This window comes from Guillardia theta, assembly GCF_000315625.1.
Source record: "Guillardia theta CCMP2712 unplaced genomic scaffold GUITHscaffold_199, whole genome shotgun sequence".
In the NCBI taxonomy this organism is placed as follows: Eukaryota; class Cryptophyceae; order Pyrenomonadales; family Geminigeraceae; genus Guillardia; species Guillardia theta.
Window position 1 is genome coordinate 67,885 of NW_005434477.1, and position 13,432 is coordinate 81,316.

Here is a 13,432-nt window from a genome sequence, read left to right on the forward strand (position 1 = left end):
TTGTACAGGTTGAGAGGCAGGATATGAGGGAGGAGGAGGTAGGAGGACCAAGTGTAGGGAAAAAGGAGTCGGAAGGAGGGTTATGGGGAGGACTGGGGAGGAGCGAAGGGGAGGGGAGGAGGGTAAGGCTATGAGATGATTGATAGCAAGGATCTTTCTGATATGTTCACCTCCAAGTAGATTCTGGCCGCCTGCAACGATCAAAGTCCCGTTGACGACCACCCCTGAAAGCACATGAAACCTCAGTAAGGAGAGAAGGAGAGGAGGAGAAGGTGGTCATGTGGACCAGAGATGCTCTTCTGGACCTGCGTGCAACGTCCTGGGTCCCAACATGAGCGACGGAGCTCGCTCCCATGCCAACAGCATGTCGCCCCCGACGTCCTTCCTTCTCTTCACCATACACTCGCACGTTAGAGTCGCTTTCTGCGCCACCTGAGAGTCAGCACAGGGAACCTCAAGGATATGCTTCACCTCAAGGGACCTCCTCTCCTCTACCAACGGTTCTGCTGGGTACTCTGCTGGGTGCTCTTCTGGGTTCTCGGCCACTTGCGTTCGGTTGCTCACGGTCGATCCTCCAACTACAAGGACGACGTTGTCCTGACGCCCTGATCGACCCTAAGCACACCCTCCTCGTCCTCCTCATACACAACCAGCGCCTGTGGTCCCATACGCCTCATGCAGAAAGCTCGACCAGACTGCAGGCTTGATATGTGGTCAAAGATTGCGAGAACAGGAAACTTGAAGCAGGGGAACAGCAGAGACGACCAATAAGAAAACAAAGAGCGGGAGATCCGCTACATACCTTGAGCTTGTGTGCAAGGTGTGATAGGGTAGAGGAGTCAAGTATAGCAGGTGTTGAAAGAGAAAGCCCCCCGAATGCAAAAACGAGAAGGAAAGTGAAGTCGTGAGGGGAGAAGAAAGTCATTGAAGTGTGTTCGTGGTCGCCAGGAATGAAGAGATCAACACGAGATTGGGGGAGGGCGTGACAAGGGAGGATCGAACCAGCAACGAGATGGAGGGGACGGTTAGGGAGGAGGGCGTGAGAAGGGAGGATCGAACCAGCAACGAGATGGAGGGGAGGGGTCAGGAAGAAGGCGGGGAGCCAGGGAGGACGGCCGCATGCTGGGCGTCGAGCTCGTAGCGACCGGTCTCATTGGCTTTCACTTAACCCTCATCCCCACTCAGAGGCTCGGGCCCCCGGGCCGGCACGACCGGAATATCACTCAGCAGGAGGACACAAAGGGTTGCTCGGGTTTGAGGCTCACGGTGGACCGTTACAAGATCGGGGGGATATGAAACGGTCACGAGTCAAGACAGGCACAGATAAGTCACTTTGACATGCTGAGTTTGCCAGGTGCCTCCTTGCACCACCCTACCTACCTTTTCTCAGAGGATTCGTAGGAAGGTGTACCGGTACAGAAAGCTTGCTTTGTAGCAGAGGTCCGTCTTCAAGTTTGGGGTCCGTGGAGGGAGGAAACTTGGAAAGAAGAACAAACCAGTCTGAAGTGAAGGATGGATCAAGGTAGAGGAGGAGGATAGACTGAGAGAGTAAGGTAGAGGAGGAGGATAGACTGAGAGAGTAAGGAAGAGGAGGAGGATAGACTGAGAGAGCCTTGTCAATGTTGCCACGGACATGAGCAGGATCGATGGCCGTGAAACATTGTAAGACAAGCTGTGACCAAGTTGGTACCTTTCATGTTTCACTGCAGAGACAGTCATTTCACAATGAAACACACAACAAACAGGCCCAAGAGAGAGTTGCCTAACAAGAGAAAGGGCGAGGAACTTGTGGACTATGGCCTGTTCTGACTGTTTTCTGCAGAAAGCAAAACGATGATAGAGGAATTCTTAGTAGGATGCGGTGCACTATGCCAATCTAATCGATCACAAGTCACCAGAAACAACAAGTCGCTAGTTAATGACAAAATTCTGCCCGTCCGACCTCGTGCCACTGCTCCAACACTGGCAGTACCTTCAGCACGTCTGATGCGGATTGCTTTCACTTCCGAGTGGAGCAGCCAACCATGACAGGAGCAAGGTCCCTCACCCATGCTAGAGCTGTTACAGGCAAGGACCCCTGGAAGATCGATCAGTACGCTCATCCCTCCTCGCTCTTCTCATCTCTCTTACTCGATGCGCTGTCAGGGTGTGGAAGCATTACAACAGGAGCAACGATACCCTTGAGGAGATGACGGCGCGTCTCAACCAGCTCTCAGACTTGAGCTGCTCCCAGCGCCAGGTCGATGACTGTAAGGTTCAGGTACACGGTAAGCATGCGTCAGCATATCCGACTGACTTCGACCAACTTCAAGATGCTGGAGCAGCGAGAGCGCATGGCGTTCCTCCGACAGACCATCATCAACCGCAACGCGAGTGTCTTGTCGGAGCAAGTCAAGCTGAAGCCCAAGATGTGAGTCCGAAACCCTGCCATGTAATCGATTGGTTGCATGACCGGAAGCGTGTGTAGGAGGAGCTTCGAGGTCGAAGAGGTCAAGGAGATCCGAGGCAAGGAGAAGGAGATACAGGATGTCATGCAGGACATCATTGTTCTCGCCAAGAGACTCGAGCAAACTGAGGATGAGGGTGAAGTCTGACCCTTTGTCTGCGCCCATCACAAGTGCATCCTCGCGCTTCTGTCTGGTGCCTAGTCATCTTGCCTAACGGCTTCCTTGCTGCCGGGTCAAATGCTCATTCTAAGATTGTATGACTTTTTTCTTTGACAGAACTAAGATGTCAATTGACGAAGGATATTCACTTCAAGTCGGACAACGTCTCTCAGGTAGCAGTCAAACCAACTTGTCAATGCGCTCGAGGGAGCTGAGACTGCCTGTTGGCAGCTGCAGAACGAGATCAACTGGTTGAGGGAAGCCATCGATGCCAAGGCTGCCCGCATTCAGCGCCAACCTTGTCTTAGGATGGTTTGACCAGCGTCATGGTTGGGTGCGCCGGGTCCCGGGCCCTGATGGGTTCGAGTTAGCCGTGCCAGCGTAAGAGAGCGCTGAGCTAACAAGAGGACTCGGACGAGACTGGACTGAGTGGAGAAAAGATGCTTGGGGCATGTCTAGATGGTTGAATGCACATCCCAGTACTACTTTCTATCTTTCTTGTACTCTTCAACTAATTTTTCTTGTGCGTTTTAACTCGATTGTGATCAAACCCAATGATAATGCCTGCAGTGCTGATTACTTCAGCCTCATGGCAACGTGTCATCTCCGATCTATGGTAACTTGTGCTCCGTCGGTCATGGGCTCAGTCCGCCGTGCGTCCCGCCTCTTCCTCTGTCACATGCCCCCGTCTTCGAAGTTACTCCCGTCGCTCCTGGAATCTTCGTGACATCGTCCACGTCGTCAAGTCGCCCGGCCGCTCCCTCCTTGTCTTGGTCATACTCGTGCTTGCTGTCACGTGACCGAATATCGGGCCTTGACTGCTATGCATGATGGTGGTGAATCAAATCTTCCGGACTTGTTCAGAGCGCTGAATCGCCTGCTGCCAGGCTGAGCTCTGCGGCTCGTCTCGCCCATCCCGGCCATCACTGTATTTTTAAGGCAACAATATTGTAGATTGAATTAGGTATACTGAAGGTCTGTGGGTAGGCTACATGTCTTCAAAGAGTGAAAAAGAAATTTCCGAGCTCCCACGTGTATCCTCACTTTACTGATATATGTCACAGGCTGTCAAGCTGGCAGGATCTCCTATCCTCAACCAGGCCTTGGCCTCCAACTCTCCGTAACAAATTTGAAGGTTCTCTCCTAAACACCCGTGACCGACGGACAGTGGGCGGTGCGGCAGTCCGATCGTTCTGCCCAGCCTCTCAACTTAGTAAAGTTTCCACGAGAACCCGGAGGCTTCGCTACGGACGTGTCAAAGATTCTCTCAGCCGGTATCATGGGCTCCTCTCTAAGTGAAAGTCACAGTTTCAGTGCCGGACCTCCGCCGAGCCGAAATCCTGACTCAGTGCAGTGCGGCAGTGCCGTCACAGCCGCCGGAGGCCGCGTTAAGTTAGGCCTTTACCTAACCGTGGCAACGTCGGAGTCCAATCGTTCTAGTTGCCGTCGCTCCCCCAGGCTCCCCCACTCACTGACTCCGCACCAGCAGGGGTCGTCTTTTACTCAAAGTTAAGTTAAAAATCAGTACGAGGACAATCAGGAGAGTCGAGGAGGCTTGACCCTGACACTGTCGCACAGGCCAAACGGCGAGAAGAGAAAAGACAGCGAGAACCAAACCCAATCCTGCCGACTGCTGTCGGCCCCCAAACTTAACTGATACCTTCACTTAACTGCGCGCAGGACAAGTCCCCCGCGCGGCCATGCCAGCGATGTCGCGGTGGCCGCCGCCGGCTCGGAACTTGACTTGCATACCGGGATGCACCCGCGATGATGGCAGCGTAGGACAGGGAGGCCTTGAGCTGACGAAAGATCCTGGACCGGATGCGTTTGCAAGTCGGATCACCTGAGTCTCAGACGTCTTGCGAGGCCGAGAGACCATCCAGCGCTGCCGCCGTTTCCTTGTTCAATTCGCCGAGCGATCCGCCAACCACCACAGACTCTTGAAAGCGCAACGCATCAGTACGGTACGGTACTTTGAAATCATCATGCCATGATCACTGACTTTAATGGAGTCAGTAAACTCAGAGGCCCGGCCGCCCGATAGCGGCCGGGGCCCGGCCTGTGCCACGGTGAAGCCGGCCGGACAAAAAGCAGTGACGGTTCCGCCCGGTATGCCTGACTGCCGCAGTGCACAGTAAAAAAGTACGCACTACTACTTTTTTAAGTGCGCCTCCGACGGTACGCTAGTGGCCGGAAATCGAGTAGTAAAGAAGCAGGAAAGGTCCTTTATATATGTAGATAGGGGTAGTCCCGAGGGTTGGTGGTGTATACCCCTAGGTGATGGCGGTCACGGTGGGGGGTAGCATCCGGAAGAGCATAGCCTCTACGCGGGTAGGAGGGTGCCAGTTGTGGGTGGTGAGGGGCTCGTGGGGTCATGCTGGTCGATTTGATGAGATATGGGGGAGATGAAAGCTCTGTGGGGGGTGGGGGTGGTTAGATTGCAAAGGGCATAGAAGTGACATCTGCTTGCAAAGGGGGGTATTGATATGATGACTGAGCGTAAAGGGAAATATCACAAGAGGGGTACAGGTGGGGCATCGATTCTTGTGGCCCGGGTTTGATGGACAAACATACATGTCTGTGAGGTGGGGTGGGGTGGGGTTCTAACCTCGTTATGTAGAAACTGGAACGAGGAAGGGTGGGGTAGGGTCCATTGGACTTTTAGGTTAATTATTCGAACCCTACCTGAGTAATAACATAGTCATGGGGGATGTTTACCGGTCCTTCTTGAATAAGTTCAAAAAAGGCTCTGTAGTAAAGTCATTGATTATTAAGGGTGGGGTAGTAGAATCATTGGGAAACCAGGGTGGGGTGATTATAATTACGCAAGTCAATGGTAGTAGGGGGGTCGGCAAATAGAGTCGCGGGTCCCTGGGTGGGGTGGTAGTGGACCGTGTATACAGTAGGGGTTGGGTAGGGGTGTATCAAGTTCTCGTCACATGTGTGGGGTGAAAACGCGGATGGATGGGGTAGGGGTAGGTATATGGTGCGGAAATGGCAGCAATGGGGTAGGGTTATCGCCAAAGGGGGTTTTATGCGGGTGGTTAAAAAAGATTTTTCCATGGCCACGGGTGGGGTGGGTAAAGCTCGGAGGGATGGCGGGGTAGTAGTTGGTGATTGAGTAGGTACGGGTCCATATGTGGAATAGGATGGGAGGAGGAATGAGGTAGGGTGGTGTCAATTTGATGAGGGGTGCGGGAGATAGATCTCCCCGGGGGTGGGGCCTGACATTCGATCGAAGGGTGGGGTAGGGTTGTTCAAAAGGGGGTGGAGAAGGATGACTTGGGGGGGTTGTAGGTACAATGACGATCTTTTCACCCCGTCATTACAGGGTGAGTGACAAGGTAGGGTGGTAGGGTGGGGTTACATCTCGAGTGACAGAGGTGCGGTACATGAGATTGGTGGGGGTGGACAAGGTACAGGGGGTAGGGGGTCAATGTGGAGCCGGCGAGAACATGCAGTGGTTGAGAGGGAGTACAAACAAAGAGGGTTGACCATGGCAGATGGTGGCAGAGGAGAGAGAGAGAGAGAGAGAAGGGAGTGAAGGGTACAAGAGGAGTGAAGAGAAGAGGTGAGGAGAAAGCAAGACAAGATGATAGGGAAGGAGAGGAGAAGGGAGGGGATTGAGAGATAGAGAACAGCCAAGGGATGGAGAATCGAATGGAAATGGAAGATGTGTTTAGTACTATTCAGGGCAGGGCAGGGAGGGATGATGAGATGATAATGGAAAAAGAAAACTCATGTAGAAAAGCGAGCAGAGGAAAGGCCGTAACACGATGTTCCTTGAAACCGACAGCTCAGGTGCATCGGGGGATAACAAAGGCTAGGACAAGGCAGGGCGAATTATGGATGCAAAGAGAAGGATGTAGGATGAAACTTGGGCTCGGAAGGAATGAGAGATGGACGGCAAGGGATATAGGTTGAGGCCAGGGAAAAGATGGAATGCAAGGACATGATGGAAATCGACAAGAACGTAGCCAAACAAAACTTTTTCTAACCATTCTGCCTACACAGAGCACTGTACCGAAAGTTCAGTTGGAGACCCCGTCGCAGACCTCCGGTCTGTCGTGATCTCCAATACCATGCAGGCGGAGTCTCAAAACATGCAATTCAGGTGCCTTACTTGTATCTCCATGCTCTTCAAGTGTGCTTATCGACGTTGATTACAGCAACTTCGATATCCCAGTCACCGAAGAAGGAAGGGATCTGTTTGTCAACTTGTTGCTGAACACGGCAGAAGATGATTCGCCATTTGAATGCATGTTCGATGATTCGGAGGATTCTGCTTCTGTTGGTTACATCTGTCCCGGGATGACCTTGAATACCGAGGAAGTGCCGGAGGAAGAGAATCACGAATCTTCATCTCGTTACTGGACAACTCTTCGCACTCGAGTCACTGCCATGCGCGCTTTCAAGGGGGTGATGAGCACACTGCAGAAGAATTCAAGCCTCGGCGCTCGAAAGATGAATGAACAAGGAGAGGAAATTTCGTTGCAAGACCCAGCTTATCATCTGAACGAACAAAAAGGTGCTCTAGAGAATCAATCTGCAGGCCTTGAAATCAAGGAGATGGATTCGAAGTTGGCTCTTCTGAAACCAGAGATGAATTACAGCAAGAATGGTATTGATGAAGCACTGCACAGTATGGACGTGGAGGGCAAGGCTGTTTTCAGTCGCATCCCATCCCTCGAAACGGCCTGGAACCTTCCTGATCTCACCTTGATCTTCAGACCTCCGCCCAGTTTGATGGAGGCGATGGCGATTGGTATAAGTCCAGGGAAGTGGATCAAGATCGCTCCGGAGGCCCCCAATCAGGCTTTCAATGAGGGGAAGGCTAACTGGAAGATGTTGCAGTCGGCTGTGAATACTGGAATTGCATTCAAGCTCGTGGCAAAGATTGCAGGACAGACCAATGAGAGAGAGGCTGCGAATCGCAGGGCTAAAGTTCAACACGACGTGGAGCATTTCAAGAGTTTCCTGCTCAACATTACAAGAGCTTGGGAAGACTTGATGCACACTGAAGAAGAGCCCGCTGCTGATTGCAGCTTTGAAAGAGCTCCCTCGGATGTTGTTCCAGTGGATGGGATACCAGAGCGCGAACCATTTGTTACCAAAGCCATAGCAACAGGCTTATGCAAGTTGTTTCCAAGACTCGTAACAGACCATGACACAGTCTTGGACATGGATCTTCTGGCTTTCCATCCACATTATCCTTGGCCGATGTCAAACACCAGCTTTCAAGTGATGGAGGCTGTGCAGATGGGCAAGAAGGGAGCTAGAAGTAGCGGCAAGAAGCAGCTGGACTCGTGCACATTTAGGATGAGGACTCCGGGTTGCGATCAGATCACCATAAGGATATGGGCGAACGGGAAGACGCAGACCTATGGATGCAAGGACAGGAACATGTTGGAGGACGCGAACCAATGCTTAGCTTCGTTTATCCGCCACATCGACAACTACCACAGGATGAGCGGTGATTGAACTCACTGGAAGATGGTGATTGTCTCTTGATTCTTTTGATTGAACAGGAAATCAATCTGTTTGGAGACTTTCACCGATGCAATCTGCAAAAGCACTATCGTGCTTAGGTGAGATGACGAAGTAGGTTTCATTCTTGCCATTGTCTCATCGCGCATTTCAGATGAGGTTCGAACTTTGTCTGCTCCTCTCCTGGGAAGCTGGAACATCAATCTTAAGAGTACGACTTAAGGTGTCTCCTCAAGGTTCTAACGAATGTATCTGCAGAGGCAGGAATCAAGCTCAACATGCAGGCACTTTGCGAGTTTCTTCAGCAATCGATGTTCGAAGACAGGTTCACTCCCTCCCGTCTTTCTCCTTCACTGCTCCTAATGCTCATGCCAGGGTCTACAAAGTTCAGTTTGTCGCTCAGAAAGGAAATTCTGTGAGTTTTTTATTGCTGCTTGCTCTTGTCTCCTCTCACCCTGACTCGTTTGACAGTCGAGATTCAACAACCTTTCTCTGTACATCCGCACCTCATGCTTGCTCACATGGAAGAAGGACGACGATCTTGACAACCATCAGGACAACGTCTATGTCAATGTTTACGAGTCAGGTACGACACTCTCCTCCATCATCGTCTTGCCTGCTCCCCCACATCCTTGCAATGCTTCCTCCTCCTCCTGCTTCTTCTCTTACATCTCACCGTTTCCTTCCAGGAAAATGCAGCGTGCTCGCAGTTCCAGACACAGAGGTTGCTGAGGAGCTTGCGGAAGTTGTCAGTGGGATGCTGTATCAGGCCCTCAGGCAGCAGGTACGACTAGATTGCAATGTGATGTTCTGATGTATCTGCGTCAGCCCGGGATCAGCGAAGAGATTCAGTCGTCCAAGAGGCGCAAGATTTAATTTCACCTGTCTTTGATCCTTTTTCCGTGTTCCAGTTTTCCAAGGTCCAAACTGTACTATACGCGACCCCCGAACTAAGTTTGTCGCCGACTCATCCCTTCTAGTACAAGAAAAATGATACCATAACTTCTGTAAGAGCCTGCTTCTAGCCCTCTCTTCCACATGGAGGGCAAACTAATTAGTGCAAGTCTTGCTCAACTTTGGAACCTCGAGTTCAATTGCTCCTACCCCCTTGCCCAGACCGCCCAATCTTGTAGAAAATGCGCGGCCCTACCACCACACCCCACCTTGCACGCAGCTTCGCGCCATTCATGGCTTCTCCTGGGACGCGCTTGTTTGACTCCCAATGCAAGGAAGGAGATGACGGAATTCGATTGTATCAGTGCTCAGGATGAAAACCTGATGTACCATCATCTTTGCGCGAAAGAATAGATCACCATGGAGCTACGCTGACAGCGGAGTGGGATGGATGCGCTCAGGAGGCGGTGTATGGGGACCCTAGCTTTCATCACTTGCTTGCTCGTCTGTTCCGGCATATCGATCTCGCATGGGTCTTGCCGTCCTCCTTGCAGGAGCCTTGCGCTACTGCTCTTTGTCCTGATCCTCGTTCCCCTGCTTGTCGTGCATGCCGTCGCGTGTGGTTCAAGTGGCGGTTTTCGCTGCCTTTTCTTTCTTTTACTCTTTTGTTGAGGCGGACTTGTTGATTTACCCTTTAAGTAATTAATTTTAAAAATGCGTAAATTGCAACAAACTGGACGCATACAGGGACGCATATGGATCGCTCGGTCAGTCTTGCGTCCTTGCTCCTGCTCCTGCTCCTGCTCCTGCTCCTGATCCTGCTCCTGATCATGCTCCTGCTCCTGATCTTGCTCCTGCTCCTTCTCTTGCTCCTGCTGCACCTTCGGCACCTTCTGCACCTCTTCCTCTTCCTGCGCCATATCCTCGTTTGCCGATCATGTATTTGAATCATTCATTGCTGCCCATCTTCTTCTTATCTATGCATACACTTTCTGCCTTCATACGTGTCCAATTTCTTCGTTAAAGCTTTTCTTGGATTGATCGAAGATTGCATTTCATCTTTTCTCAGACTCATCACAAAAAGAGCTGATTGCATGTTGACAGCGTGTGAAATACTGCAATCAGTAAGAGCCATTTCATGAAATGTCACCTTGAAGCGCCAACTAAACTTGATCTCTACTTCTTCCTGAAAGAAAGCAATCGAGTAAGGCGCAGAGTTCTTGACGCAAGGGGATGATGCGAACAAGTCAAGTTTTCTCTCTCGTTGTAAACGCTTGTTTGCTGAGCACGTCGGTTGCCAACCTGGACGCTCATTCTGCAAGGCTTTATAGCGCTCAAAAGATGGTGACACTTGCTTTCTTCCCGAGCGCGGTCTGAGTGTTTTTCTCGTGTTATGTATGATTGCAGCGAATCGAGTCTGATTCGTTCGGGGAGATCGAGGTGCCTTCGTGTAAGGTTTGTTGAGAGCGGGTTGAAGCCAGCGATGACAATGATGTCTATGAAGCTTTATGGAGCACAAACAGCGCGATCTATGAAGAACTTTGCCATCGGCGATGAATGTGTTTGAGCATTTCACCACTTGTGCCGGTGCCTGACGACAAAACTTTTTTCAGCGCACCGGATGCCGATACAGGTGATCCGAGCGTTCGGGGTCCTCAAGAAGTGTGTAGCAAACTACAACAAGAAACATGGGAAGTTGTCTCCTGAAGTAGCAGATGCCATCATGATGGTAAAGATACATCTGCCCTGTCTCCGCTCCTGCTGACACTGTGACGTGTAAGGCGGCAGATGAGCTTGTAGCCGGCAAACTGGATGAGCACTTTCCTCTTTCAATCTATCAAACAGGCTCAGGTCCCTCCCTCCCTCCCTCCCACTAATTACTACTTCCCCAAACAGGGACGCAAACCAACATGAATGTGAATGAAGTTATTGCCAACAGGGCTATACAGCTGCTGAAGGGAGAGGTCGGAAGCAAGGTGACCTGAACCTCTCGCGCTTCGTTTCTTCTCATCGATTCGTTTCTGTTCCTGAGCAGCATCCTGTCCATCCCAATGATCATGTGAATATGGGTCAGTCCACAAACGACTCGTTCCCATCCGCCATGCACATAGCTGCGGTGAAGTTGAGCCTCCCTTCCTCCACTCCTGCTCCTGCTCCTGCTCCTGCTCCTGCTCCTGCTCCTGCTCCTGCTCCTGCTCCTGCTCCTGCTCCTGCTCCTGCTCCTGCTCCTGCTCCTGCTCCTGCTCCTGCTCCTGCTCCTGCTCCTGCTCCTGCTCCTGCTGCTTCCCCTCCTCTACTTGCTTACATTCTTCCCCAGTTCTCCCCTTCCCCATCCTCCTCCCTCGAGTTCCGTTCACCGTGGAGCTGTAGGTCGTCATGATCGTTCAGCATCTGATCCCAGCTCTTGAGGGCCTCCACGCGTCGCTCAAGAGGAAGGAGGAGGAGTTCGCTCATATCGTCAAGATCGGTCGAACGCACTTGCAGGACGCGACGCCTCTCACTCTCGGTCAGGAGATTTCCGGTTATGCCAAACAGGTCCAATCCTGTGTCCTCATGCTCCTCGTTGTCCTGCTTCCGCGCGTTCTTGTCATCGTCCTCATCACTCAGACGACCATCACGACCAAAACCATCAACAGTACCATGATCATCTTCATACCATCATCATCTTCATACCATGATCAGCTTCATACCATCATCAGCTTCATACCATGATCAACTTCATACCATGATCAACTTCATACCATGATCAGCTTCATACCATCATCAGCTTGATACCATGATCATCTTCATATCATGATCAACTTCATACCATGATCAGCTTCACACCATGATCAGCTTCATACCATGATCAGCTTCATACCATGATCAGCTTCACACCATGATCAGCTTCATACCATGATCAGCTTCACACCATGTCAACAGCTTCATTCCATCATCATCTTAACATTATCAATCCGTCATTCTCATCTTCATTAAGCCATCTTCCTTGGTCGCTTCATGTTCGCTCTACCCCATCCTGACTGTTTTCTCTCCAGATAGAGAATGGTATCGCCAGGCTTCGCTCCTCTCTTCCCTGTCTTTGCGAGCTGGCGCTAGGAGGAACAGCTGTGGGCACTGGTCTGAATTGTGAAGAAGGATACGATAAAGAGATCGCAGAGATCATCTCGCAAGAGACTGGTAACCCCTCCCTTCCCTCTCTTCTCTTCCCTGCACTTTTTCTTGCTCCCTCCTCTTCCTCTACCCCGCTGATCTCTCCATACCTCTCTACCTTCAGCTCCCCTTCTTCCTCACTCGTTTCAGTCGTCCCCCCTTGTTCCCACTGACCACTGCTTCCTTCCTTCCCTCGGCTACCTCTCAGTCCCTCCTGATCGCTCTCTTTCTCATCTCTGCGCATGGTCCCAGGCCTCCAGTTTCTCTCTGCCCCCAACAAGTTCGAGTCCCTCGCCGCTCATGACGCTCTCGTCCAAACTTCAGGGTGCTTGAACACGCTGGTGACTTCTTCCCTCCCCTCCCTCCCATCGTCTTACCTCCCCTCCCCTGCCTTCTCCTCCTTTCTGCTCTTCTCTGCTCTCTTCCCCTTGACCGTTGTTCTCCTCCCTTCTCTTCCCTTCCCAACTGATCTTCTTCTTTTTCGTTATCCTCCTTTTTCGTTATCCTCTCTTACACCTGTTTTTCTCCTTCCACATGTTCTATCATCACAACCTGGTCTCCTCTCTTTGACTTCAACTCCCCCTCGGCACCATACTCACTTCCTTCCCTCAGGCTTGCTCGCTCATGAAGATCGCAAACGATCTTCGGTTGCTCGGATCCGGGCCTAGATCAGGTAGAAGAGGATGCGAGGAAGGAAGTTTTGAAATGTGAGGAGAAAACGCCCAGTGAGGGAGGTAGGGATAGACCTGCAGTAGTGAGGAGGAAAGGGGACGCAAAGAGAGACGGATGGTGAGGGAACACAGACGTAGGTAAAGCTGCAGCGGCGGCAGCAGTAGGAAGACAGCAGGAGGAGCAGCAGTGTTGGGAAAACAGCAGCAGCAGCAGCAGCAGCAGCAGCAGCAGCAGCACGCACCAGCAGCAGCACGCACCAGCAGCAGCAGCACGCACCAGCAGCAGCAGCACCAGCAGCAGCAGCAGCAGCACCCAGCAGCAGCAGCAGCAGCAGCAGGGAATATAATTATCTGATTGATTCTCGAGGGTTGGGAGAGTTGCTGCTTCCTGCCAACGAACCTGGATCGTCGATAATGCCAGGTGAGACAGAGAAAGAGAAAAGCTCGAAGTGTTCTGGAGCTGAGCAAACGAATGATGCTGCCTGGGGAGGGAGCAAGAGGGACAGAAACGGGGGTGAAGGGGGGGGAGGGAGAGAGAGAGAGGAGGAGGGGAGGGGAGGGAGGGAGGGGAGGGGAGGGAGGGAGGGGAGGGGAGGGAGGGAGGGGAGGGGAGGGAGGGAGGGG

General features: G+C 51.9%; 4 protein-coding genes across 4 annotated transcripts; 3 read left to right on the forward strand and 1 right to left on the reverse strand.

Moving 5' to 3' along the window:
• Positions 1–276: 276 nt before the first annotated feature.
• GUITHDRAFT_120834 (hypothetical protein) lies at positions 277–677 on the reverse strand (the record flags this gene model as incomplete). Its single annotated transcript, XM_005819924.1, has 3 exons — positions 277–423; positions 472–578; positions 626–677. The coding sequence occupies 3 exons, from the start codon at positions 675–677 to the stop codon at positions 277–279; spliced, it is 306 nt and encodes a 101-aa protein (XP_005819981.1).
• A 1,347-nt stretch (positions 678–2,024) lies between these two features.
• On the forward strand, positions 2,025–3,007 carry GUITHDRAFT_120835 (hypothetical protein; the record flags this gene model as incomplete). The annotated part of the gene is made up of 8 exons (XM_005819925.1): positions 2,025–2,092; positions 2,146–2,239; positions 2,283–2,410; positions 2,468–2,583; positions 2,649–2,701; positions 2,747–2,779; positions 2,838–2,918; positions 2,978–3,007. The coding sequence occupies 8 exons, from the start codon at positions 2,025–2,027 to the stop codon at positions 3,005–3,007; spliced, it is 603 nt and encodes a 200-aa protein (XP_005819982.1).
• Positions 3,008–6,543: 3,536 nt separating this feature from the next.
• GUITHDRAFT_120836 (hypothetical protein) lies at positions 6,544–8,969 on the forward strand (the record flags this gene model as incomplete). The annotated part of the gene is made up of 10 exons (XM_005819926.1): positions 6,544–6,579; positions 6,621–6,666; positions 6,721–8,079; positions 8,135–8,194; positions 8,248–8,304; positions 8,352–8,418; positions 8,469–8,508; positions 8,565–8,679; positions 8,783–8,877; positions 8,922–8,969. The coding sequence occupies 10 exons, from the start codon at positions 6,544–6,546 to the stop codon at positions 8,967–8,969; spliced, it is 1,923 nt and encodes a 640-aa protein (XP_005819983.1).
• A 1,425-nt stretch (positions 8,970–10,394) lies between these two features.
• GUITHDRAFT_47205 (hypothetical protein) lies at positions 10,395–13,234 on the forward strand (the record flags this gene model as incomplete). Its single annotated transcript, XM_005819927.1, has 11 exons — positions 10,395–10,442; positions 10,492–10,546; positions 10,601–10,716; positions 10,769–10,838; positions 10,884–10,963; positions 11,023–11,103; positions 11,358–11,522; positions 12,023–12,164; positions 12,390–12,478; positions 12,750–12,810; positions 13,176–13,234. Coding segments are annotated over 11 exons (966 nt in total), but the record flags the coding sequence as incomplete, so codon positions are not given.
• Between the last annotated feature and the right edge of the window lie 198 nt (positions 13,235–13,432).